We start from the raw sequence: 25,066 nt of genomic DNA, 5'->3' as shown, positions 1-25,066 counted from the left end.
TTCATCAAAATATCCTTTCAAGCTTCCCCAAGGTAATTTTCAAAATGAGGCTGTTCCTCCCCTTGTGTGTTAACACTACATACTTACTGCTTTAAATGTCAGACTTCATAAATGTGTTGAAATCGCTCAACCACATGACTGACAAATCGGAGCCCTTCATAGCTCTAAACATGGCTAAATCACGGCCATGTGCCTTAACATCACAATTTTTGTGATCAAAGGTTTTGCTTTAAAAGTTAACCACTAAAGTATTATGTGATCCTAGAATCTTGAAAACAGACCGATTTCATTGAAAGGAGAATCCAAACAATTTTCCAGGGAACTTTACTGAAATTAAAATTGACACCGCACCCTTGGCTCTACCTGATCCTGAAGGGGATAAGGTGAAATATCTACCAATACAGAGAGGCTCTACCAACCAGGTCTCGTGGAAACAAAATTAAAATTCTTTAAAAAAGTAATCAATCGGGTTAAACTGAGCACAGATTCCTGTACCTTTCAGGATAAAAAATGAAGAGCTTTGAGGGGCGAGGATTAACACTTAATCTGTCTAAACTAACGCGGTAAACTAAAGGCTAATCAGGTTTACAGCTATCTGTACAACTGGGTTGAGCTAAATAAGCAAATTCTACCCCTTTTGGCCAATGTTTAATTTGGAGCTTTAGTCCATTTTAATCTGACTCCGAAGGTGCAAAAAGAATTTGACGGTGGCTTGGTGGATGTGTGGCCCAAGACCAACCAATTGGTCAATAAAAGCCCAGAGTGATTGCTTCAGTATATCCGAGGCTTTGTGGCAGGTAAGACAGCCTGTTTGATTCAGCGCCTTGGGACCCTCAGGTGGGTAGTGTGCTTTATAAGCCCCCTGATTGATTTGTGAATTTGTAGAGCAGAGCTGATCACCAGTGAGGGTATCCAGGTGCTTAGTAGGGCTTTGCTGAGGGAGGAGGAGGTCATGCCTGTTTCTCCTTGAAAAGCCAGGTCTTAATGTTGCTTCAGCAGTCCAAGGGGAGTAGGAGATTCTGAGGTGTTTCAAGTTGTTTCAGGTCTTGGCTGCGAGGTATAAGAAGGAGAGTTCTCCACATCTGGTCTTTGTGATGTGTTGGCGGTGTGCTCTTGCCTGGGACACAGATCGAAAGTCTGGTGGGTAGTTTGAAGCTGAGACTGTGGTTGACGTAAGTTGGACCGGTATTGTGAAGAGCTTTGCAGGTGTGGGTGAGTAGCTTGAACGTTCATCTTTCCTGGACTGGGATCCAGTGGATATTGAGTTGTGGAGAGATGTAGTTTTGCAGGATGTTCAGTATGATTGGCGGCACTGTTCTGGGTGGTTTGAAGTCTGCATAGGGCATGAGCTGGGATTCCGATGTAGAGAATGTTTTTGTAATCAAGTTTACTTGCGATAAGAGCCTGGGTGATGACTTGAATTGTGTTCAGTAAGATCCACTTGAAAATCTTGTGTAGCATTTGCTTGATGTGGAAGCAGGAGGAGGAGATAGTACTGCACTGTCTGTTCATGGAGAAGTTGGTGTGTGTCCAGGATGATCCCAAGGTTCTTGGCATGGCCCACAGGGGTGGGGGGTGCCAAATTCAGTGGGCAACAAAGAGGTGTCCCAGGAGTTTTATTTTTGTTGCTGATGATATGGAGTTTGGTTTTGTTTGTGTGCTGGAGGCAGTTCTTGATCCAGGCAGCGATGTTGCTCATGGAGTAGGCGAAGTTTGCTTTGGCGGTGCTAGTTGGGTAAACAACCATTACGACGCGGTCACAACACCGCAGTACCATTACAACGCGGATTTTAGAACGCAAGTCGTTACCACGACTTGCGCTCGAGGGCGCTCTAGACTAAGGAATAGTGTGATTTACTATTCCAACACCTGTACGTAGGCTGGAGTTGGAATAGTAAATCATACTATTCCTAAGTACAGCACCCTACAGCGCAAGTCATGGTAACGACTTGCGTTGTAAAAGCTGCGTTATGATGGTACTGCGGTGTTTTGTACTGCGTTGTACCATCATACATCCACTAGTTGAGTCGATAAGGTTGATGGCGTGGGCTCTGATGTCCATTTTGGAAAAGGTGATGGACAGAGTTTCTGAATGATGCAGAATACTCTTACCAAGTCAATAGATCATGGTTTTAATCCATCACTGTTTTTTAGCTCACTGCACCATCCCAGCTCAGAACCTGGCTATATGCAAATTAGTCTGTTCCTGTCCCAGTGCATGATGGGAACAGGGCAAACCAAACTACCAAGCCAATTCTTATACTGGGAAGGAAACAAGCTTCCGGGGACCGGTTTCTGGCATCACAGCCTTCTTCGGCCCGGCTTGCTTGAATCCTGATGGTGCAATGAGCAAGGGACTCACGTCTGAGTATACCCTCCCACACATAGTGTGGATAAAATCGATTTTGGAAAAGGTGATGGACAGAGTTTCTGAATGATGCAGAATACTCTTACCAAGTCAATAGATCATGGTTTTAATCCATCACTGTTTTTTAGCTCACTGCACCATCCCAGCTCAGAACCTGGCTATATGCAAATTAGTCTGTTCCTGTCCCAGTGCATGATGGGAACAGGGCAAACCAAACTACCAAGCCAATTCTTATACTGGGAAGGAAACAAGCTTCCGGGGACCGGTTTCTGGCATCACAGCCTTCTTCGGCCCGGCTTGCTTGAATCCTGATGGTGCAATGAGCAAGGGACTCACGTCTGAGTATACCCTCCCACACATAGTGTGGATAAAATCGATTTTGGAAAAGGTGATGGACAGAGTTTCTGAATGATGCAGAATACTCTTACCAAGTCAATAGATCATGGTTTTAATCCATCACTGTTTTTTAGCTCACTGCACCATCCCAGCTCAGAACCTGGCTATATGCAAATTAGTCTGTTCCTGTCCCAGTGCATGATGGGAACAGGGCAAACCAAACTACCAAGCCAATTCTTATACTGGGAAGGAAACAAGCTTCCGGGGACCGGTTTCTGGCATCACAGCCTTCTTCGGCCCGGCTTGCTTGAATCCTGATGGTGCAATGAGCAAGGGACTCGCGTCTGAGTATACCCTCCCACACATAGTGTGGATAAAATCGATTTTGGAAAAGGTGATGGACAGAGTTTCTGAATGATGCAGAATACTCTTACCAAGTCAAGAGATCATGGTTTTAATCCATCACCGTTTTTTAGCTCACTGCACCATCCCAGCTCAGAACCTGGCTATATGCAAATTAGTCTGTTCCTGTCCCAGTGCATGATGGGAACAGGGCAAACCAAACTGAGCTGGGATGGTGCAGTGAGCTAAAAAACGGTGATGGATTAAAACCATGATCTCTTGACTTGGTAAGAGTATTCTGCATCATTCAGAAACTCTGTCCATCACCACCCCCCTTTTCCAAAATCGGTTTTATCCACACTATGTGTGGGAGGGTATACTCAGACGTGAGTCCCTTGCTCATTGCACCATCAGGATTCAAGCAAGCCGGGCCGAAGAAGGCTGTGATGCCAGAAACCGGTCCCCGGAAGCTTGTTTCCTTCCCAGTATAAGAATTGGCTTGGTAGTTTGGTTTGTCCTGTTCCCATCATGCACTGGGACAGGAACAGACTAATTTGCATATAGCCAGGTTCTGAGCTGGGATGGTGCAGTGAGCTAAAAAACGGTGATGGATTAAAACCATGATCTCTTGACTTGGTAAGAGTATTCTGCATCATTCAGAAACTCTGTCCATCACCACCCCCCTTTTCCAAAATCTGATGTCCTCAAGGGGCATTATGTAGATGTTGAAGAGTGTTGGGCTAAGTGCCTATCTTTGAGGGACTCCGCAGATGAGGTTCTTGTGTTCGGAGATGTTTGGAGGAAGAGTGTAACTCGTTGAGTTCTATATGTCTGAGGAAGGAGGATATGCACATGAGGTCCAGTTGGCAAATACCAATGTGATGAAGCTTTCGTATGAATGACTTTTGGGAGATCATTTCTGAAGCTGCGAAGAGGTAAAGTAAGATGAGTGCGGATGTTTCTCTTTGGTCGAGGATGCTTCTGATGTCATCGGTGTCCGCAATGAGGGCAGTCTGTCTTTGCTGTGGTTGGTGTGAAAGCCTGATTGAGAACTGTTTAGGAGCTTGTATTCTAGGTGGTCTGCGAAATGGGTATCAATGGCTTTCCCAATGACTTTAGCTGGAAAAGGCCAGAGTTAGATGAGTAGATAACTGCTGAGGGTGCTTGGAGGTCCACTGTTGGTTTCTTCATTAGGGTGTGGACTTCTGCATTTTTCCAGCAGGACTGAAAGGTGGCGGTGGTTAGGGAGGTGTTTATGATGGCCGTGACCGGGGGGGAGATGATGGCTCTTCCGTGGGTGTATATGAAATGGGGGCATGGTTCTGGGTCTGAGGGGGTGGGGGGCTTCTGAGTGGATGGTATTAATTAGGGCAGTGGTTTCTTCATTGGAATGGGAATTCTGGTTGCTTAGCTGATGTTCGGTGATTGAGGTGTACAGCTTGTTGGGGGAGTTTGTATCTGTATGCTGTGAGTCAAATGTGTTGTAGATTAAGGTAAGCTTCTGTTCGAAGAAGCTGCTGAATTGGGGAACTCCTTGACAATGGTGAAGTGTCTTTTCCATTGTTTGCGCTTGCTTCGAGTCTGAAAGTTTGGGCCTTTTTCTTTGCGTCTGTTATTGGTGGTAGAGGTTTGTGTACCAGCTGGGTTGTTTGTTTTTGTAGCTCATGTTTCTGGTGGGAACGGTGCATATTATGTGTAATATAGCCAAATACTAGAGCTTGTTTGGTACTGAAGAAGCATATTCTGTGCTTCTTTACTACCTGTACCTTCATATTAGCCACTATTTAGTCTAATTGATAAACATTGTATCTTGCAAATTAAGGACTGGAATAAATCTCAAACAGATTCTTCACCAAATACTTCACCCACTTTAAATTGTGACTAGGTAACTGATCAGATGATTGGCTATGGCTAGGAGGTACTGACTTATGCCCCTAGGGAGCACTTTGTAGAACTCTTCATTGAAGAGACACTTAGTCTTAATTTGGGGCCCTTTGCAACATCTCCCCTCCAACCTTCTTTTAACTGGAGGAGGGCTAGAAATCTTATCACAGATTGACTAAGGTGGGGGGGGGGGTCCATTGAAAATGCAACTGCACTTCCAGCTGAATTAGCAGTAGTGGAGTCAGCCCACACAGAAATAAGGGGTGAGAAGGTTGCAGTCTCTACAGTTGAATGTTGTGTGGCCCATAGTCTCTCCTCCACTGTACTTTTTTCATTGTTCATTACCCCCAAAGCAATAGTCGGAAAATTGACAATAGAGGAAGGGCTGTGCTCATTTTACCATAGATGGTGGATGAAACTTTCCTTTTGCCCATGGAGGTGTGGGGTGGTGGTAAGCTATAACCACCAGCATCCTCTGGGCTCTGACTGGTCCGGGCACAGCCCAGATGTGCCTCGCATGTCTCCCACGTTGAGGGAAAGTTAAGTGCTACATAGTGCTTGTATTGCGTTTGGCCCTTCCTCCGGCTAGCATCTCCTCTTTTGCACACCAGTCTACCTGGACCTTTGAGTCCTGGCCAAAACGTGTTTTTTGGTGGTTTTTTTCAGCGCTATGATTTTGAATATTTTGTTACTCTTTATGCTGCCTGTTCACAACTTCACTTTTTCACTGAAACATTAACCGTTTTTCCTGTTGTATATGATTTCATGATTCATGTTTTTGTGCTGCTTCTTTATTTCGCAGTCAAGGACTGTTTTTTATTTGTAACGGTTTCCTTCCATGCTTGCTCCTCTACCTTTAATTTTTTTGTATTTTTTTTTTTTAACCTGTACTTTCGCCTCCAATATCTGAAAGAGACACGTTAGTATTAGATTCCTTACCTTAGAATATCCCCAGGCGTCAGTCTGGATCCGGAAACTTTTGCGTAGCAGTACTCTTGCGTGTCGGTAGGCGTCGTCTGCGGCTCCGCGTCCGTCGTCGGCGCCGTGATGACGTCGTCAGAACTTAGACGCCGCCTCCGCGTGCTGACGTCAGTTCTTCTTTTTTCCGCGCCAGCAAGCGCAGATCTGGAAAAAGCAGTAACCCTAGTCAATTTTTGACTAACTTTTTGATCGTTTTTTAGGGCTCGGGCCTACGTCACCACGAAGTGGGGGCGGAGCTTCCGAGCTCTTATGCATTTAGAAAAAAAAAAGAATTCTAAAAGGGGTCCGGCTGGCACATTCCTTAGTTTTTTATGGCATCTGCCTAGTGATTCGTCTTCGCTGTGCTGTCTATTTAGTAGCCTTGACGTGATAGGCTATATGTAATTTACGCGTGCCCGATTTGGCATATTTTCGGCGGTTTCGCGCAGGCAGACTTATTAATCTTAATCAGGAGTTGTCAGAGTGCCCGTGTAATGCAATCCAGATGGTGCGAGCGCGTTCACCATTGCATTGCATGTATCATGCGCGCGTTTAACATTTACCTTTCGCGCACAGCAGTCCATTCATTTTAATTAGGAGCTGTCAGAGTGCCACGTTCACGGCGGAGATCATGGAAAGAGGTTTCCTGTAGCTTCAAGAGCAGTCACAGTATTTTTTAAGATACCTCGCATACAAGCACCCCTGCCTCGCCAATCCGCGTGTCTTCTAAAATAAAAGTGCGCAGTCTTTCAAGATTTCTGAAAAGATATTTCTGTTGCACGAACATTTGCCTCTTCTCTGCGAGGAGTGATTTCCGTAGCTGTTTTCTCCTCCCTTCAATATGTTAGAGTTTAACAGAGATTTTCGCAATAAACAAAAACACCTATGTAGATTGCGGCGTGTTTTATTTGCCATCACCTTGAGTTGATTTTTACGTACGTATTTCACACGCAGAGTAGTGAGGGCAGAGTAGTGAGGGCAGAGTAGTGAGGGCATCACAGGCAGCAGCTGTGCAAGCTTCTCCCACTCACAAGAACGACATCACAGGCAGCAGCTGTGCAAGCTTCTCCCACTCACAAGGAGATCACTGGCAGTACACACCACATGAACACACTCCATAACACCTAGCAACAATACATTGGCATTTACAATGCCATTAGCTCAAACTCAAATCCAAGCCCGATTGCATTTCTAATGCTTGTTGATCATTTCTCGAGTCCTCGACTCCGATTGGTGCCGTAGGGATGCCCGGCTTTAAGCACTGCGAGGCTTGCCACCGCACGATGTCGGTCACGGATCCTCACCGCCTGTCTTTAACTTGTCTAGGTGTCGATCACGACGACCAGGCCTGCTCCGACTGCCGGGCCCTCTCTACGAAAGCCAGGCGGGAGCGGTCCCGCAGGCGACTCGAACTCCGGCAGTCGGTCCCGCGCCGCAAGAGGTCTCGGTCCCACGGGAGGTCGAGGGACAGGTCGCGGGCTCGGAGCCACCACAGCTCCGAGAGTAGGCCTCACTCCTCCGGGTCGAAGTCGTCGTCAGGTAAGAAGCACAAGAAGTCCAAGAGGCATCATCGCTCTGCGGACTCCCCCTCCCGACGCTCGCGCGATGCGGCCGGGGGTTCGGGTGACACCGCCCACGCGGCTCCGTCGGAGTCGCGGGCACGGTGTTCAGATCCACACCCTCCGGTCCCTGGGCTCAACGCGACGCCGGAGATCGAGCGCTTCCTCATGGCCATGAGGAAACTCTCTCCTCCGACGGGCTCCGCGGCGCCTTCGGGCCCAGTGGACCCGTCTAGGACCTCTAGCGGGTCGGGGGTTTTGGCCCCGGCGCCGCCGGGTGCTTCGGCCCGATGCCTTCGGGCCCGGCGCCGCAGGTTCCTGCTATCCCGACGCCGCCGGTGCCTTCGGGCCCGGCGCCTTCGGGCCCGACACCGCAGGATAAAGCTGTCCCGACGCCGCAGGCGCCTTCGGGCCCGGCGCAGCAGGACGCCGCTAGACCTTCTTCGGGTTCTGGATCGTCGCCGGTGGACCTTACGACCTCCCCGGCGTCGGACCATCAGGTGTCGCCTCCGGCGCCGTCCCCGATGCCCCCTTCATTCCTGTTCCGACGTCGGGACGGCCCCGATGGGTGCCGCTCCAGACGTCGTTTGGGGAGTTTCACTTCTATGAGCAGGCCCCATTGGTTGAGAACCCTGAGTTTCAGGAGATGGGTGATGAAGGGGATTGGGAGGGGTCTGAGGACCCTCTGACCCGAGAGTGTCAGTCTCATGAGGACTGGGCAGGGGACCTTGGGGAGGCCAGTGGCCTGGACACCTCTCCAGACACTGGTTTTGTCTCCCCTCCTACCGTGGCTTCGGAGGAGGGGGCAACCTACAGTGTGGTGTTGATGAGCGCTGCCAAGGCCTTGGGCCTTGAGCTCCCCGTCGCGGCCGTGAGGACTAATCTCCTCACTGAGGCCCTTAAACCGCAGTCCAGCTCGGCCGAGCCTCTGCTGCCCTTTGAGGCCTTGACCGACTTTCTTCTGGGCACTTGGTCCAAGCCCGCTACGGGTTCGCTCGTAGATAGGAACGTGGCCAGACGCCACCGCCCAGCACCGGGCGACCCATGTTTCCTGTCCACCCACCCTACCCCTGAGAGTCTGGTCATCCAGGCCTCCAATTCCCAGACCGCATTCCCGTCTTCACCGCCGGACAGGGAATCCAAGAGGTACGAGCAGTACAGCAAAAAGATCTTCTCGTCCCTTAGTCTGGGACTGCGGTCTTCCAACACCGCATGCCTCTTGGGCCGCTACACCCACTCTCTGTGGGATACGGTTGCGGAAGTGCTGCCAGAGTGTCCGTTGGAGGTACGGGCCCAACTCGGCCAAGCCCTTGTGGAGGGCTGGGATGCAGCCAAATATTCTATACGGTGTGGGCTGGATACCACCGACTCACTGGGTAGAGCGATGGCAACGACGGTGGCGGTCAGACGTCACGCCTGGTTGAGGTCCGCCAACTTTTCGGCCGATGTCCAGAACACCTTGATGGACATGCCGTTTGATGGCCGTCGCTTCTTTGGCGACAAGGCAGACCATGCGCTAGAGCGCTTTAAGGACTCCAGGGCTATGGCCAAGTCCTTGGGCCTCTTGGCCCCGCGCCAGCAATCGGCTGCCTTTGAATCCGTTTGTGGCCACGGAAGGGGTGTACCCACACATGCTGCCAGCCACGCTCCGCAGGGTAATACCCAACGTGGTGGCGGCCGTGGGAACCGCCGTCCCGGCGGTCGGGGACAACGGCGAGGTCAGTCCACACCTTCCCCCGCAGCATCCGCCTCAAAACCCTCCTAGTCCGTGCTTTCAGGCCCATGTGACGCCAGTGGGGGGCAGGGTTCGTCATCACCACCTCCACTGGCGCACCGTCACTTCGGACAGGTGGGTGCTGCAGATCGTCAGACGGGGCTACTCCCTCCCCTTCGAGGCGACTTCTCCAGCCATGCCACCGCAGAACCACCGTGTATCGGGGGATCATTTGCGACTTCTGCAGGAGGAAGTTACGGCCCTATTGGCCAAGGGGGCCATCGAGCGCGCTCCAGGGCCAGAAGTAGGGTGTGGTTGCTACTCCCACTACTTTCTGGTACCCAAGAAGGGCAAAGGGGGCCTACGCCCTATCTTGGACCTAAGGAACGTCAACGGCCTCCTCCGGAAGGAGAAGTTCAAGATGCTGACACTGGCTCAGGTCCTAGCTGCCCTGGACCCAGGAGACTGGATGGTAGCGTTGGACTTGCAGGACGCTTATTTCCACATCCCCGTCCTGCCGGCCCACCAGCGCTATCTGCGGTTCACGGTTGGCCACGAGCACTTTCAGTATACCGTGCTCCCCTTCGGCCTTACCAGCGCCACACGGGTGTTCACAAAGGTGATGGCGGTGGTCGCAGCTCATCTGCGCAGGTTAGGGGTTTCAGTCTTCCCCTACCTCGACGACTGGTTGTTGAAGGCGGGCTCGCCCCAGACAGTCGTCAGCCACCTCCAGACTACGGCAGATCTCCTGCACCGGCTGGGGTTCTCCATCAATGTGCCGAAGTCACACCTGTGCCCCTCTCAGAAGCTCCTTTTCATCGGAGCGGTTCTCGACTCGGCGCGGTTTCGGGTTTATCCTCCCAAACAGCGGGTCCGGGATATTCAGGCTCTGATTCCCATCTTTCAGCCGTTATCCCGGGTCTCGGTCAGGTTGACGCTGCGGCTTCTGGGACTGATGGCCTCCTGCATCCTGCTAGTGCATCACGCCAGGTGGCGGATGCGGGCTCTGCAGTGGGACCTGAAGTTTCAGTGGGCCCAGCATCAGGGCAACCTATCTGACCGCGTCCTGATCTCGGAGGGCACTGCGAGACAGCTGCAGTGGTGGCTCAAGGACCGCGATTGGGTCAGCGGCAGATCCCTCTCCCTTCCCCAACCGGAGCACGTCGTTGTGACGGATGCGTCCCTCCAGGGCTGGGGAGGCCACATGGGAGAGGCGGAGATCAGAGGCCTCTGGTCTCCGGCAGAGGCCCGGCTCCACATCAACCTGTTGGAGTTACGGGCGATTCGTCTAGCACTGAAAGCATTCCTCCCCTCTGTGAGTGTAGTGCAGGTGTTCACGGACAACACCACCGCCATGTGGTACTGCAACAAACAGGGCGGGGTGGGGTCGTGGACCCTTTGCCAGGAGGCTCTGCGCCTCTGGCAGTGGCTGGAACGCCAGGGCGTGACCCTGGTGGCTCAACACCTGGCAGGTTCTCTGAACGCCAGGGCGGACAAGCTCAGCCGTCGGTGCATGATGGATCACGAATGGCGTCTGAACTCGGACGTGGCGCAAGGCCTCTTTCAGCGATGGGGAGAGCCTTGGTTAGATCTATTCGCCACTGAAGAGAACGCGCAATGTCATCAGTTCTGCGCGTTGGAATTTCCAAGGCGGCACTCGCTCGGAGACGCTTTTCGTCGCGAGTGGAGTTGCGGTCTACTGTACGCCTTTCCGCCTATACCACTTCTGCCTAGAGTGCTGAAGATCAAGCGCGACCGGGCCCAAGTCATCCTTGTGGCTCCGGACTGGGCTCGAAGGTACTGGTATCAAGAGCTACTCAGTATGTCAGTCGATCCCCCGGTTCGTCTGCCTCTTCAGGAGGACCTTCTGTCGCAGCAGCAGGGGACGGTCCTCCACCCGAACCTGTCCAGTCTCCACCTCCATGCTTGGAGATTGAGCGGCGACAGTTGAGGCCATGTGACTTGCCTCCTGAAGTCTGTAACGTCATTCTGGCAGCCAGGCGTCCCTCCACAAAGTCTGTATACTCCTGCAGGTGGAACAGATTTGTGGCATGGTGCACAACAAAGGCTGTGGAATCTCTTGCTGCCCCTCTTTCTGAGGTTCTTCTCCTCCTTCTTTCTCTTGCCCAGCAGGGCTCTGCTCTGGGCACTATCAAGGGCTACCTTTCTACCCTTTCAGCCTTTCTGAGGCTGCCTGATCAACCTTCTTTGTTGAAGTCCCCTATTGTAAATAGATTTCTAAAAGGCATCACACACACGTTCCCTCCTGTTCCGTTTGTGATGCCTCAGTGGGACTTGAACCTGGTTCTTACGTTTCTGATGTGCGCTCCCTTTGAGCCACTTCACAACTGTCCTCTCTGCCTTCTTACTCTGAAGACTGCTTTCCTGGTTGCCATCACCTCTGCCAGGAGAGTGAGTGAGCTCCAGGCCCTTTCATGTACTCCACCTTTCCTTTCTGTCCATCCGGACAAAGTGGTGTTGCGTACTAAGCCATCTTTCCTGCCCAAGGTTGTCACGGCCTTCCATATCGGGCAGTCTATCACCTGGCCAACCTTCTTCCCGCCACCGCATCCCTCTAAAGAGGAAGAGCGGCTCCACCGTCTGGACCCAAAACGTGCGCTCTCATTCTATTTGGATCGCACACGCCAGTTCCTGGTGGATGACCAACTCTTTGTTGGTTACTTGGGCGCTAAGAAGGGGAAAGCGGTGCACAAGAGGACCATCTCCCGGTGGATCATCTTGTGTATCCAGTCATGCTACTCCTTGGCTAAAAAGGAGCCCCCTGTTGGATTGCGGGCTCACTCTACCCGAGCCACGGTGACTTCGACTGCCCTGGGCCGGGGAGTGCCCTTACAGGACATCTGTCAGGCAGCTACGTGGGCATAGCTGCACACGTTTGCAAGACACTACTGCCTGGACAGCCAAGTCCGGAGGGATGGCTTCTTTGGCCGTTCTGTCCTCCAGGACTTTCTGGTGTGATTATTGGTTCGCAGACCCACCACCGGGGTTGGTATTGCTGGGGTATCTATTCTAAGGTAAGGAATCTAATCCTAACGTGTCTCTTTCAGATGCACAAGTTACTACTTGTGTAACGATATATCTGTAAGAGACATTAGTTAGTATTAGATTCCTTACCGACCCACCCATCCTCCCCGTTCTGCGAACCGATATCTAGGGTTAGGGTTAACCCCTTTCAGGGCCCTAGTTTCAATGGCACCAGTGTAGGTTTTTTTTTTGACATGGCTCTGCGTTTCTGGCGTGGAAAAGCTGTCTAAGAACTGTCCCCGGAAGCTTGTTTCCTTTCCAGTAAAGAATTGGCTTGGTAGTTTGGTCTGCCCTGTTCCCATGATGCACTGGGCCAGGGTCAGACTAATTTGCATGTAGCCACGTTCTGAACTGGGATGGTGCAGTGAGCTAAAAAACGGTGATGGATCAAGCCCTGATCTTTTGACTGGGTAGGAGTCTTCTGCTTAATTCAGATACTCTGTCCATCACCACCCCCTTTTGAAGCGTTTAAGAACTGACGTCAGCACGCGGAGGCGGCGTCTAAATACTCCGACGTCATCACGGCGCCCACGACGCCGACGATGGACGCGGAGCAGCAGACGACGCCTACCGACGCGCAAGGGTACTGCTACGCAAAAGTTTCCGGATCCAGTCTGATGCCTGGGGATATTCTAAGGTAAGGAATCTAATACTAACTAATGTCTCTTACAGATATATCGTTTCACAAGTAATAACTTGTACTTTTGGGGTACAACTTCCTTCATGGTTCGCTTCTGAGCTCGGTGCTCTCTTCCATTACTTACACTTTTTTTATTCTCTCCTTCCTGACTTTGTATTCGCCCACACATTCCAATTTTTAGTGTTTGAGCAGTAACTTTCAGTGTAATCACATATGCTTTTCTTTCGTATCTATCTCTCTTGGCCATAATGCCCAGTTGTTTGCACATTAACTTGTTTTTCATTCATAATCCATACTCTTCTGCACTTTTTTACTTCACTGCCAGGACACAAGTCATTTAAAAATAGTTGGGGCGTGGAGGAGGCTAATCAAGTTTGTCAGAATGCAACTGACATCACACTGGGCATCATAGGAAATGGCTTCACAATCCTGGACTTCACAGTAGGCAATTAGATCTTAAGACCTCACATATGTTTAGCTGGTCTATCATGAGAACATTTAAGCGCATTACAATATTTACCAAATGAGATTTTGAGTTGAGGTTGTGCCAAAATATTGACACAACCCGGACTCAAAATCTGGGCCCCAATTTTTTTTAAACACTGCCTCAAAGAAATTGGCAACAAGGTGAAACATGTCAGTAAAGCGGTTATGCTTAATTGGTTGCAAAGTTTTTATTTTGGAATGTCTTATGGGGTTAAGGCACCTGCTGCAGATATCATTGTGTCCACTAAATCTCAGGGAATAATAATCATAGTCCAGCTAATACGTTTTCCTCCAAAGTTGCAGCTGGTTAATGTCTCCTGCAGAGAACATCATGTAACATGCAAATGACCGATATTCTTATTTTTTGATAAGTAAGGAACTAAAATTGATACAACTTGAGTGCCGGGAAATTGGATATATTTAAAATGACAGACATGTTTTTTATGTAAATGAGTAAGTGGGTGTAGGACAGTAGGATCTGCTTTCATGGTTGCCCCCACTTTTTTGCTGGTGTCAGTATGATTTTATTTTTTGAATAGTCAGGCTGAGAACCTGCTTATCAGGACCCTACCCACTGTGCTTCCTCCCTAAATTTGACATGGTAAGAAGTACTTTGGTCCCTCCACAATTGGGTACTGGTGTACCCTTAAGTCCTTAATAAATGGTACTAAGGTACCCAGGGCCTAGGTACGCCAGGGGTTGCCCATAGGCTGCAGCATGTATTATGCCACCCGTGAGACCACTCAAACTGTAGTTTGTTGTGCATAGCTACGCCAAGTCCTCTCTGCAATCTTATCTAAGCGCGGGATTTAACAGGAGAATGAAAAAAATACCTTCACTCTCGAATGGGCATTCTACCACCCCCCCCCCGGAAACTATCTCTGGCTCAGACCGTATTATGTGGAGAAGTCTGAGTGTATTACACTTACTGTGTATCTTCAGAGAACTACAAGTTGAACGGCGACTGCTACTGAAGCAAGGGGATAAGATCCTGTGGACAAGCAGTGAAGGCATGCCTCGGAGGTGGAGATGTACAGTTATTGTGTCCCTTTGTACGACTTATGAAAGCAGCAGGGGAAAAAGCTATGGCATCAAGCTACACACCATCTATAGCACTGCAACCAAGACTCTCAGTGAACAACCACCATTCAGGTCAATCTCTATCTTGAAGACCTACATGCTGGAGCATAAAACTCAACCATAACACACCATTGCCGCTATTTATAAATCAATCGAGCATTGCACAGTTGTCTTTTTAGAGACCCAAATATTGACTTTTTAACTAATGGATTAGGTTTCCTGGATCCCTATCCTCTTCTCAATCCTTCTTTAGGCACCTTCCGTGACAGTATCAGTACACTCTCCGTAAACTGTTTAGACAAAAAATGTTCCATGCACAATCCTTGGTATTGCTATCATACTGAACTAGCCCCTAAAGAGTATGACTTTACTAACCTCTTATGCAAGAATGAATAGTGTTGGATATCTGAAAGCAGCAAGCAGCCAAGGGCCTTAGTCCATTACCCCAGGTCCGATGCTTCTCGTCCTCTACACTGAATGTACTGCCAAAACCTTGCACATGCACCTAGCTTATTGGAATTTTTAACATCTAATTAGTTTGAGAGGACTAATTAATGCCCTATTTTAAGACCAAGGATTTTGCCAACTCATTGTATTTGACACTAATTACTGATCACTGCTCTATTTTAACAAAGGAATGTATGTTTTATTAGATGCTCTTTGAGTTTGTAATTATGAACTTTGCGTCTATGCTTTTTTATGTGGAAATTGTAAAGGTTTTGTATTAACCTAACAAATTATTTACTTAGTCACCCCTAAGGCAGGCATTTCAGTTCTGAAGGCAGGGTGCTGGGTTAGAAGTGTGAGGGTGCCACTGCATGTGAAGGACACCCCCTACAAATACCAGAGTCTATTCTCCATGCTTTGTAAGTGCGGTCTGCCATTTTGATGCATACAATGGCAATGTGTCATTACGCGATCGCGAACTATATAGTGGCTGTGCCGAACCTGGGCGTGTTAGGGTATGATTCCAACCTGTTTGATACCAAGTGTTGTACGTATGATTCCATGCACTGGGGGCTCCTCTGGGAAACTGCCAGTAGTCCCGGTAACAGCCTTCCAGGTTCTGCTAGTAAACTAGTGCTGCTGCCAACCCCAGACATGATTCTGCCCTCCTCCTCCTCGTGCTGCTGCTGAACTGAGCTCGAGCAGGGTAAGGTAGAACAGGTTTCCTGTCAGAGGTGTAATTACCTCCCAGACAGGACTGGGTGTACTGGGGTGGGGGTGCTTGCCAGCGCCACCAGACTGCTTTGAAAGGCACATTTGGTGCCCTCTTTGCCTACTCTAGAAGCAGTTCTGGGCGCCCTTGGCTCCTGCTGTGGTGCGAAACTTGACAAAGGAAATGAGTGTCCTCCCCTGTGTCTAGCTCCTCCTCTCGGAGGGACCCCTGGGTTGTCCTAACCCCATTCTTAGGGTATTAAAGAGCTTACCTGTGGGTAGGTCCTCATTCGCCATGGGACAGGACTCTAGCCTGAAACCACGTCACTCTTAGACCGTCTGGACACAGACTTCGCTAGACTTTGCCTGGAACCGAGACTGCATCAAGGAAGACTCTCGCTGTTCTGCAAGTTGTCGGTGTCTGTGCTTCTTCAGGATCTTCAACGGACTTGTGGGCATCCAGGACATCCAAAGTAATCTCACTTGGAGTGAAGGAGTCACACTCATGCATCTGCAGGCACTGCAATGAAGCTGACCGATCTGCTGCTCCTGACATCCTAAGAACTTAAAGAGGTTTAGCATCACATGTGGCGGTTCTGCATCTAACTCGAGGCCTGACCTGCCCTCTCTGCAATTGTGAGGCCAGTATCCCTCGCTGAAACAATCCAAATCCCTGTGCACAGCGTCTACTTGCCGTTGCTTGTTGGCTCTGCACTCAAAAGATTTTCAGGCTACAAGAAGCTCCAGCATCTCTTCCTGTCAAGATCGGCATCCTCGCCACATCCTCTGCACCGTGGGCCTTCATCTTTGGTGAGGTGCTTAAGGTCCTCTTGCGACTCATGTGCCTTTGGGTCCTCCAGGGTAGTCTCCTGCTTCAGTGGACTTCCCTGCTTGCTCGGGCCTGCTCAGACTCGCCAGCATTTGGCGAGTCCCTTGGACCTTGCTGGTTCCAACGTTGCTCCTTTGTTTACCACGTCTGTTGCTGCTGCCAAGGCTTGTTACTTCTGCCAGATACCGACTCCCTCCCCACCTTTCTTCCCCCACCAGTTGTCGACTTCTGACGTGATACAGCTCATGAATGGCTCCTGGCCTTCCTCCGCACCGCCTGGTCCTCACCGCTGCAGCAACAAGGTCACCGTCTCCTCTCCTGTATCTTGTCATCCTCGTCACCTCGGAATGGCATAGATTCTGTCCCTTCTGCTTGCAGGTTCTTCTCTTTAAAAATCCACCCTTGGATTCCACCGGACTCGTGCACAGTTTTCTCTAGCATCATCTTTCCTGAAGTCCTCCATTGTCTACCATGGTTTCAGATGTCACTTTGCACCTTTGCATCTGGCTTCCCTGGGGTAGGTATCCTGGTTTCTGGGGAATCCGCGGTGATTCTCCAACCTTCTGTATTCCACGGGGTTGCTTCAGGGTCCGCTGGGAAGGGTCCTTCAAAACTACAACGGTGACTTTCCCTCTGACTTCTGTTGAGTACGTGGCTGTTTCCACTCTGCATACAGCCTTCGTAGGGTTCCTGGGTACTTACCTTGGGTAGTTCCTTGTTTCTAAAGCTCTTCTGAGTCTCCTAGTCTCAACTTTGGTCGCAGCTCGCATTCCACTTTCTTAGTACATGGTTTGGTCTCCCCCTGGATACCAATGGGTATTGTACTTGCATACCTGTGTACAATTAAAGTATTGTGTATTTGTGTTGATATCTCGGTGTTAGTGAGTGTTGTGTAATAAGTAGACCTATATTTATAACTACACTGTGTGGTTCTTTTTCGTTTAACCTACACGATATGATTCGACATGTCGGCCGCGTTCGATACGGTTGACCATGCGGTTTTACTTGGCAGGCTCCGGGAGTCCGGGGTGACCGGCTTGGCCTTGGACTGGCTGGCCTCGTACCTCTGTAATAGGCAGCAATCTGTGGCCTTGCCGCCTTTTCAATCAGCTGTTAGAGATGTAAATCAGGGCGTGCCGCAGGGCTCTGCAATCAGCCCGATTCTTTTTAATTTATATCTTCGCCCTCTAATAAGTTTGATCAAGTCATTTGGGCATGTCTCATCAATTATGCCGATGACACTCAACTTATTTTTTCTTTTGAGGGCAGGGAAGCGGTCTCCATGGAAGCCTTTCACCGCTGCATGATTGCAGCGGCGGACTGGCTGCGCCAGAACTCGCTTCAGTTTAATGGAGCAAAGACTGAAGTTCTCTATTGTTCATCGGACCGAATGTCCCGTCCTTTACCCGAGGGGTTTTGGCTCTGTAACGGTGGCAGAATCTGTCCGCAACTTAGGCGTCCTGTTCGGGCCTAGTCTCCAGCTGGATGCCTTCGTCAATAAAACCACAGCGACCTGCATGTTGCGGAAAATTCTTCCGCTACCTCCCCCCCCCCCCCCGGCAAGGACGGAAGCAGTGCGCAGTATTAATCTCAGTATATTATACTACTGTAACGCACTGCTTCTGGGGGCCCCTAACACCTTGGTCATGAAGCTACAGCGGGTGCAGAACATGGCGGCTAAACTAGCTCTCTCTCGGCCATGGTCTGCCTCGTCTTCTCTTGCTCTTTCGGATCTTCATTGGCTTCCGGTTCAAAAACGGATTTGCTTTAAATCTTCTTGTCTGGTTTTCAGAGCCCTGCATGGGCTGGGCCCGGTGATGTTGCGAGATCTATTTTCCTGGTACTCTACTGCCAGACCTTTGAGATCCTCTTCGGCCTTCCTGGTCAGTCCCCAGGATAAAAAGGGTGAGGATGGGCGGCCGCTCTTTCAGCTTTACGGCCGCCAAACTCTGGAATTCCTTACCTCTGTCCCTAAGGTGCAAGCAGGATCTCTCGTCTTTTAAAAAGGATCTCAAAACCTACCTCTTCCCGAGAGCAGTGTAGTTAACATCTGTAGGAATGTTTGTGGTCATAGAGCCAGGATACCCTTTGGGTGACAGCTACGCTCTATAAGTATGCCTACAATTACAATTAGATATGGTCAAACAAGCTGCTTAATACTCCTGGACTAAGTCTGAAGGCGGCTCTCCACAGCTACCATTTTAAAGAGCTTTCGAAGGTTGTCTAACACCACTAAAACCACTATAAGGGGTTTCTGGATTAGTGCACGGTGCTTCACTTAAGTGTGAACCTTATACTAAGCCATCCTCCTACAGTGGGTTAATTGGTTGAACAGCAAGATCATTTTGCTACTTGCAGTTCGTAAATTGTACTCCTAATATAGCACATTGAGCTATGAGGGACGTGTGGGTCGCTGTTAGGTGTCACAACCTGTAAATGAACACATGATTTATTGTCCGTGTATAATGTGACGTTGATGTAAAGTGCTCCGACGCTCTGCCACCCTGCATTGGGATGAGCAGTGCTAAAGAGCTATGAAAGAAATAAAACAAAATAGTGGTATATCAATTGTTTGTGTAAATAATGGGACGACCAAAACATCTGACATTCTTGCAGTGTACCATACCTCTTATACAAGTGACAGAACAAAGTCAAAAGCATGCCTCTTCAGTACCTGTGAACTGATAAGCTGTGCGCCTTTGTTTTCCATCATTTGCATTTAGGTGTGAGGCTCCCTATAGTTCCCAGTCACGATACTTCAACATAAAGAGGTCTGAAGACCCCGTAACTTCGGCTTTGGTTTGGTCTCAGCTGGATCTTATAAGCCCCTTCCTGCCTGTGTGTTGCTACTCTGAACAAAAGCAGACAACATGCAGGTCCTGCTGAAGGTGTCCCGGTGTCTGAAAATTACACCAGGACAAGTTTAGCATATGTTAGTGGGGCCCAATCTCTTGGCAGAGTAGTCGGTGCCCACCTGTGAGAATAGTGGGTAGACCATCTACCCGTGTGTACCCTCGACTTGTGCCCTGGTTCCAGCACATTAGTTTCAGTTCAAGAAATTGCTTCCCACTCGCCAATTGTATTTTTGGCAAATTAACATCCACAATATTTTTATTTACTTATCCTTAGGTCCCAGTCCTCGCTACTAAACTTAGCTTAACTGCACATTCCAGTTGTATATAAATACATTTCTTACCGCTAATTAGATCTTAAGTTTTTTGTCAGCCAAGCTACCACTTTATTTAGAATTACTTTTTAAGTTCTGAACCCTGTTTCTCGAACTTTAACTTCACTGCCCATAACTTAACAGTTTTTGTTTTTTAACCAACCTGGGTGCTGCTTCATTAACTTCCATTCATTTTTTGTTGTCCTTCTACTTTGCTTACCCAACCTTTCTCTCCTATTGGTCCCCTTGTGAAATGATTTTGTTGCCTATCTGCCTTTAGTGTTGTCTTCGTTCATTTTGCCAAGCACTTTCCATGCATGCAAATGTTCTAGCTTCAAACTATATTGCTTTTTATCCTTCCTTGAAGATCTGTGAGCAGGCAAGCCCAAAGTCTGTTTGATTTGCATGTTTAATACGCAACCTATTGGCTTAGCCAATGCTTGTTATTTATTCTTACTTTTCTCTTTGCAGGCTAGTGGTTTTGGGTAAATTGGACAAATTGGTTAAAGAATGGATTGCAGATCTCAGTGAAACAAAGGTAAGCTAATCTTGAGCGTGCTGGGTGTCTGCATTGGGAGTGTAAGAGCCAAGATCAAGGATCAGTTACTTTTCTTGTGTTTTCTAAAAGTCTGATTGAGACTTGTCTCGTGGGGCTGGAGGGGGCAACATGTTTAATTCCGCACCGAGCTGATATGTTGGCAATGGAAGTATGTTTCAATGGCGTATTTACTTAAGATGCTCTTCAGTAAAAATGCTGTTCCTGGCTGACTTGGAAATGCGGCAGCAGGTTTTTCTGCAGTTCCGGTGTTGCATCTTGTTTATATCTTGCATTTCCCTTGCTTGGATTTCCCCATTGCCTAGCCACTGTATCTGGTAGAATGTATGATGACACCTTAGAATGTTTGGTACCTGACTGCTCTGAGTAGAGGCAGTTGATGGCAGACAGGCTGAGCGAGAGAAGAACTGCTCCTGGTGGGGTTTTTATTATTACATCTATTGATCAATTTATTGTTAACTTAACTTGGATTTATCTACAATAAATAATACCTGCATTATATACTGGATTTAAGAACTTTATTTGCTACATCCGGTCATTTGACAATTTTTCTTTGCATACTTTTTTTGCCCTCCTCTTATAACAGCCTGCTTGTAATTTTTACTCTGTTTGGCAAGTAATCCTCACTCTGGTACAACTGATGCCTTTCCAGAATTCCCTCCAAAGACCTATCTGTTGGCATAACATTCTTTGCTTATTCTTGCTGCCGAAAGGTCTGTAAGATGTTATTTGGGTAGTGCTAAACATAATGTGTACATATTTTTTCCCCATGGTTCATCTGCTTGAGTAACTGCTATATTAAAACTTGTAACATCACCTGGTATGCAGTATTTGTTAAAATGGGCAGATTAGCGTGCAAACTAGGTGCTCCCCAACACTACAAAGACGCGAAGGGGGAAACAAATCAGATTTTTCTCCGTCTGAGAATGTGCTTCGGCTGTAGACTGGTCTCCATGGGAACAGTCATCGAAGTCCTCATTAGCACAAAACAAGGTGAAACTGGTGCTTCTGTCTACTAAGTGTACAACTGGGGACATGGAATGTGTGGGGCGGGCGATATTTAGAGTCAAAATCAAGTCTTACCTCCCTACTATAATATCCTACATCTCAATGAAAGGGCTGGTAGGGAGCTGTGTTCCAAAGTGGAGCTAATGTTTTGGCCCTTATTGCTCCTGTTTATGTACCCTTATGACTAAGGCTCACTGGTGTGGGTGAGGGGCCACTCTTTTTTTCCTTTTGTTAATTTATTTTTTAGTCTTTTACTGTGAAATTCAGCACTCGATATTTTGGATTACTGATCAGGGAGTACTTTTCCAATAATGAAATACTTTAAGGTTATCTGCCATGTGTACAAATTTATTGATGCCTGCTTCTTAGTTTACATGAAGCTATGCCATGTTCCTAAAGGACTACTCTACAGTGGTAAGCTGAGCAACTAATAATTTTATTTGCTGTGCCTGGAAGAAGTATGCAATCGGATGGATGCTTCTCAAGACATTAAGTCAGTCTCTAGCGGTTACATTGCTCTAGTCAGGACAGCTGTTGCTACATCATCCAACAAAGGTCATGAATAGCGTGCATGTTCTTTGTCATCCACTGCTCAGAACTGATGGAAACTGGTGTGGTGGCACTAGTCTAGAAGACAGAGGTCCAGCTGAAGTAACCCACTTTACCTTTGCCTGGTAGATCGCTCCCCACATTATCTGTTCTGTAAACCATAGCCTCCTGGATGACCCACTTGGAAAACATTCTCCTATTGACTCCACACAAATGTAGTAGATTTGATGGTCAGTCAATGGCCTTTCGCTCATGTCCTTGTCTGTAGTGGCACAGAAACCAGTTCCCATTCACCAGATGACAAGTAAGCTTTGCAACAGACAGTGCCTTTATTGAAATACTATAATTGCAGTCTCAGGCAGTCAAAAAGTAGCATAGGCGACATATCCAAGATGTTGGCTGGGTAGGACTGGCTCACAATAGCTTTGCTCATTCCCACTGGTATCCACGTTAAACCTGAAACTTCCTTGCAGGGTTTGAGGGAGTGAAATGTCAACTGAAGACATTAGTTACAATGAGCTTGTGAAGAGCTGCTGCTAAGGACCTGTTTGTTAGCAATGGCCACCTAACATGCCTGGACCTAGGATGGTGGTAACCATTGGGACCTGAGCATGGTGTAGTCCTGGGAAAGTGCAATGAGTGGGGCTTCAGTGAGCACAGATTGTATGGCAGTCACCACGTCCAGGGCCCTGATGCCACCCATAGATATGGGCCCAGGGGGGATTGGCTTGCACTGTGCTGGGCCTGGGAGGAGCAGTCCTTCTCCTGCATGTGCAAGACCGGCCAATCCAGACCATGTCTTGATAGGGATGGGTCTTGGATAAACCATCTGCTCGAGCATGGTGCCTTCATTGGAATTATGGGGTGGTCACACACTCGATCCCTTTTAGTTTCTGTGGCGAATGCTCCCCCTTTCCTGAATGCATAGAATGCAGTGGTGCCTTCTGTAGCATTCCTTCAGAGCCAGCTGCCCTATGCATAGCATTAGTGAGGGTGCACAATTGCATTGACAGTGGCCAACCTTGAGGAGCTGGATTTATTTGATGGCTGTCAAAGACTTGTGTGTGTGACACTGGCACCACTTGTCTTGTACAAGTAACGATCACTATGTTAGATAGCTGTTGTAGATTTGTAGTGTGCTGTCCCTGCAATATATATATAGATGCTTGAGGGCAGATTGCTTGGGCTCCATGCACAAGTAACCACAAACCACTCCTTGATCATTTCCTATTTTGTAAAGAAAGCTTCTGGGGATGGATGGATGGAAGGAGACTGTCACATCCTTTTGGCTCTCCTGTCACAGAATGGACCTGCTAAAGGGATGCAGCTTGGTGTGATGGCTGTTGCAAAAGCAAAGAGACCAGTTTGTTCGAGATATACCACTAAAACCAACTTGTGCACGACAATACCCTGAAGGACTCTTCGGGAGGATGAAAATTGTGAGGCAGACGACGTACAGTCTGAGGGGGCAGTGGCTAAGCATTTAAGTCTTGCTTTATTTTCCTCATGGTGCATCCTCCAAGCACACAGCTTCCGCCATGGCAAGGAACAGAAGGCATTTCTTAACATTCTGCTCTTCACCTCCATTATAATGCCTCATGATTGTCCTGTGATAAATCACCTCATGCATATAGCTAAGTGCGCAGCCCTGTTCATGATGGAGAGTGGTCATCACGCTCCTTGGGATAGGAGTGTCCTAGTTCAGGGAATAGTGCCCACACAAAAGGGGTATGGTAGCTTATTCACCTTATTCTCACTAGAATAAGACATCCTGTTTTAGGGAAAAAAAGACCAAGATTGGATGGAGAAGCCTTAAACACATTATCATGACATGCTTTATCTGTTAGTACCCGGGTAGTACCACCATGTTGGTCTGTCAGAAGTAGTAGTACTGGCTAAACGAGGGGGGTTCAGTCCAAACATTAAAACTGCCTCTATGTACCCAAGGAAATGTTTTTGTTATGGGTACACAAGGCAGGGTAAGCAACTAATTTAGGATGAAATCATGAGCTAATGTCTTAGCCATCTTCCCCAGGTAAATTCTGCCAACATTTCGGTCCCCGAGAGCTTAAAATGGGTTTTGAGCATTCGGCAGTGCAGCACAGGTACCGAAAGTCTGTCCTATGTCCTCATGCACCATGCAGGTAAGAATGTAGAGTAGTGTGGCTCACTGGTTAGAGGCGGCAGACCCGAGAGCAAAAGTCGGCCCGGGACCAGGGTTCAATTCCCGACGCGGCAGGGTCGTGGACTTGGGTCAGCGGACTCGATAATTCTCGCTTCGGTGCTTACTTTAATCAGGGGTTCCACTCGGCAACTCTGGGCATTAGCTTGCCTAATCTCCACAACGGCCCCATCAATTCCGGGGATGCCTGGCTCCACCTTGGGGACTCTCAGCAGGGACCATCCCACAGGGAAAGCCAGGACGGGTTCCCCAGAGTTATACAGCGCCAGGAAACCTACGGACGGGTAGCAGTGCGCTTTACAAGCTCAAATACATAATAAACAATGGGTCTTGCCTGTTACGGTCCTGTCTTATTTTTCCATTTTTTTCCCTTCCTTTTCTCCAGGAGTTTGAGACCAGTCTCACAAGTAGTCCTGTAGTCCACCTGCTCCTGCTCCTGTAGTCCATCCACCTATCTGACCAGTAACGACAAAAAATGAAAATCTCACCAGTTGTGGCCTATTCTTACCTCGTGTACACATGAGGACGTAGGCGTACCTGTTCTATGTCTTTTTGGGCTGTCAGAGGTCGAAACAGAGGGTGTGCGCCTGGTGTCTCAAACACTTTCCTCTTCCTCACAGTGCACCCTGGTCTTGGCAGGCAGACTTGTTCTCCAGGGCAGGTATTCTTAGATTTCCCCGAGTTATGTTCCCTCAAACAGCTGGAACACTTGCATGCCTTTACCCCATTCCTGGTCAGGCAGAAGTCTTGCAGAGCATTCCATCATCACAGCCTCTCTGGCTGCTTGGCAGATGAGTTTTGGGGTCAGTCTGCCCTTTGCATAGTATATTTTTAGACTCACAAAATGTGATTTAGGGTTTAATTATTTGATTTATGTTGGGGCTCTGCTTCTTTTGAAGTACCCACTCCTCTGCTCTCTGTTCCTCTTGGACTCCAAAGCTGATAGCCCCACAACACAGTCCATGGGAGTGACTAGAGTTCACACCTAGAAATCAGCCACAGTGATCTGTGCATCAAAAGGTTGGCCCAGGGCCCCAGCCCTACTCTTGGCTTCTCTTATCAGCCCCATCTCCTTCCTGAGATGTGCCCAGGCCCCATACATTGATTGCACACTTATCAAAATCTCCAATGGAATATGGGCAGCCTGTTGTGTTTCTATCTAGGACCCTAATTCGATATTCCGATTTATGCTCTTTTATATGGT

At 48.6% G+C, this 25,066-nt stretch overlaps 1 protein-coding gene across 2 annotated transcripts in view; it reads left to right on the top strand.

Annotated features, from left to right (window-relative positions):
* PAPOLG (poly(A) polymerase gamma) overlaps positions 1-25,066 on the top strand; it is a 522,398-nt gene that overhangs the window by 147,229 nt on the left and 350,103 nt on the right. For both annotated transcript variants that reach the window (XR_013596236.1, XM_078649302.1), the window contains exon 3: positions 20,039-20,105. Coding sequence is in view for 1 of the 2 variants with exons in the window: in XM_078649302.1 (XP_078505428.1) it covers positions 20,039-20,105 (67 nt within the window). In the remaining variant the exon portion in view is untranslated. The remainder of the gene's footprint in view (positions 1-20,038; positions 20,106-25,066) is intronic.

Source organism: Lissotriton helveticus, chromosome 6 (genome assembly GCF_964261635.1).
Source record: "Lissotriton helveticus chromosome 6, aLisHel1.1, whole genome shotgun sequence".
Classification (NCBI taxonomy): domain Eukaryota; kingdom Metazoa; phylum Chordata; class Amphibia; order Caudata; family Salamandridae; genus Lissotriton; species Lissotriton helveticus.
This window is presented reverse-complemented; position numbering and strand designations above follow the sequence as displayed.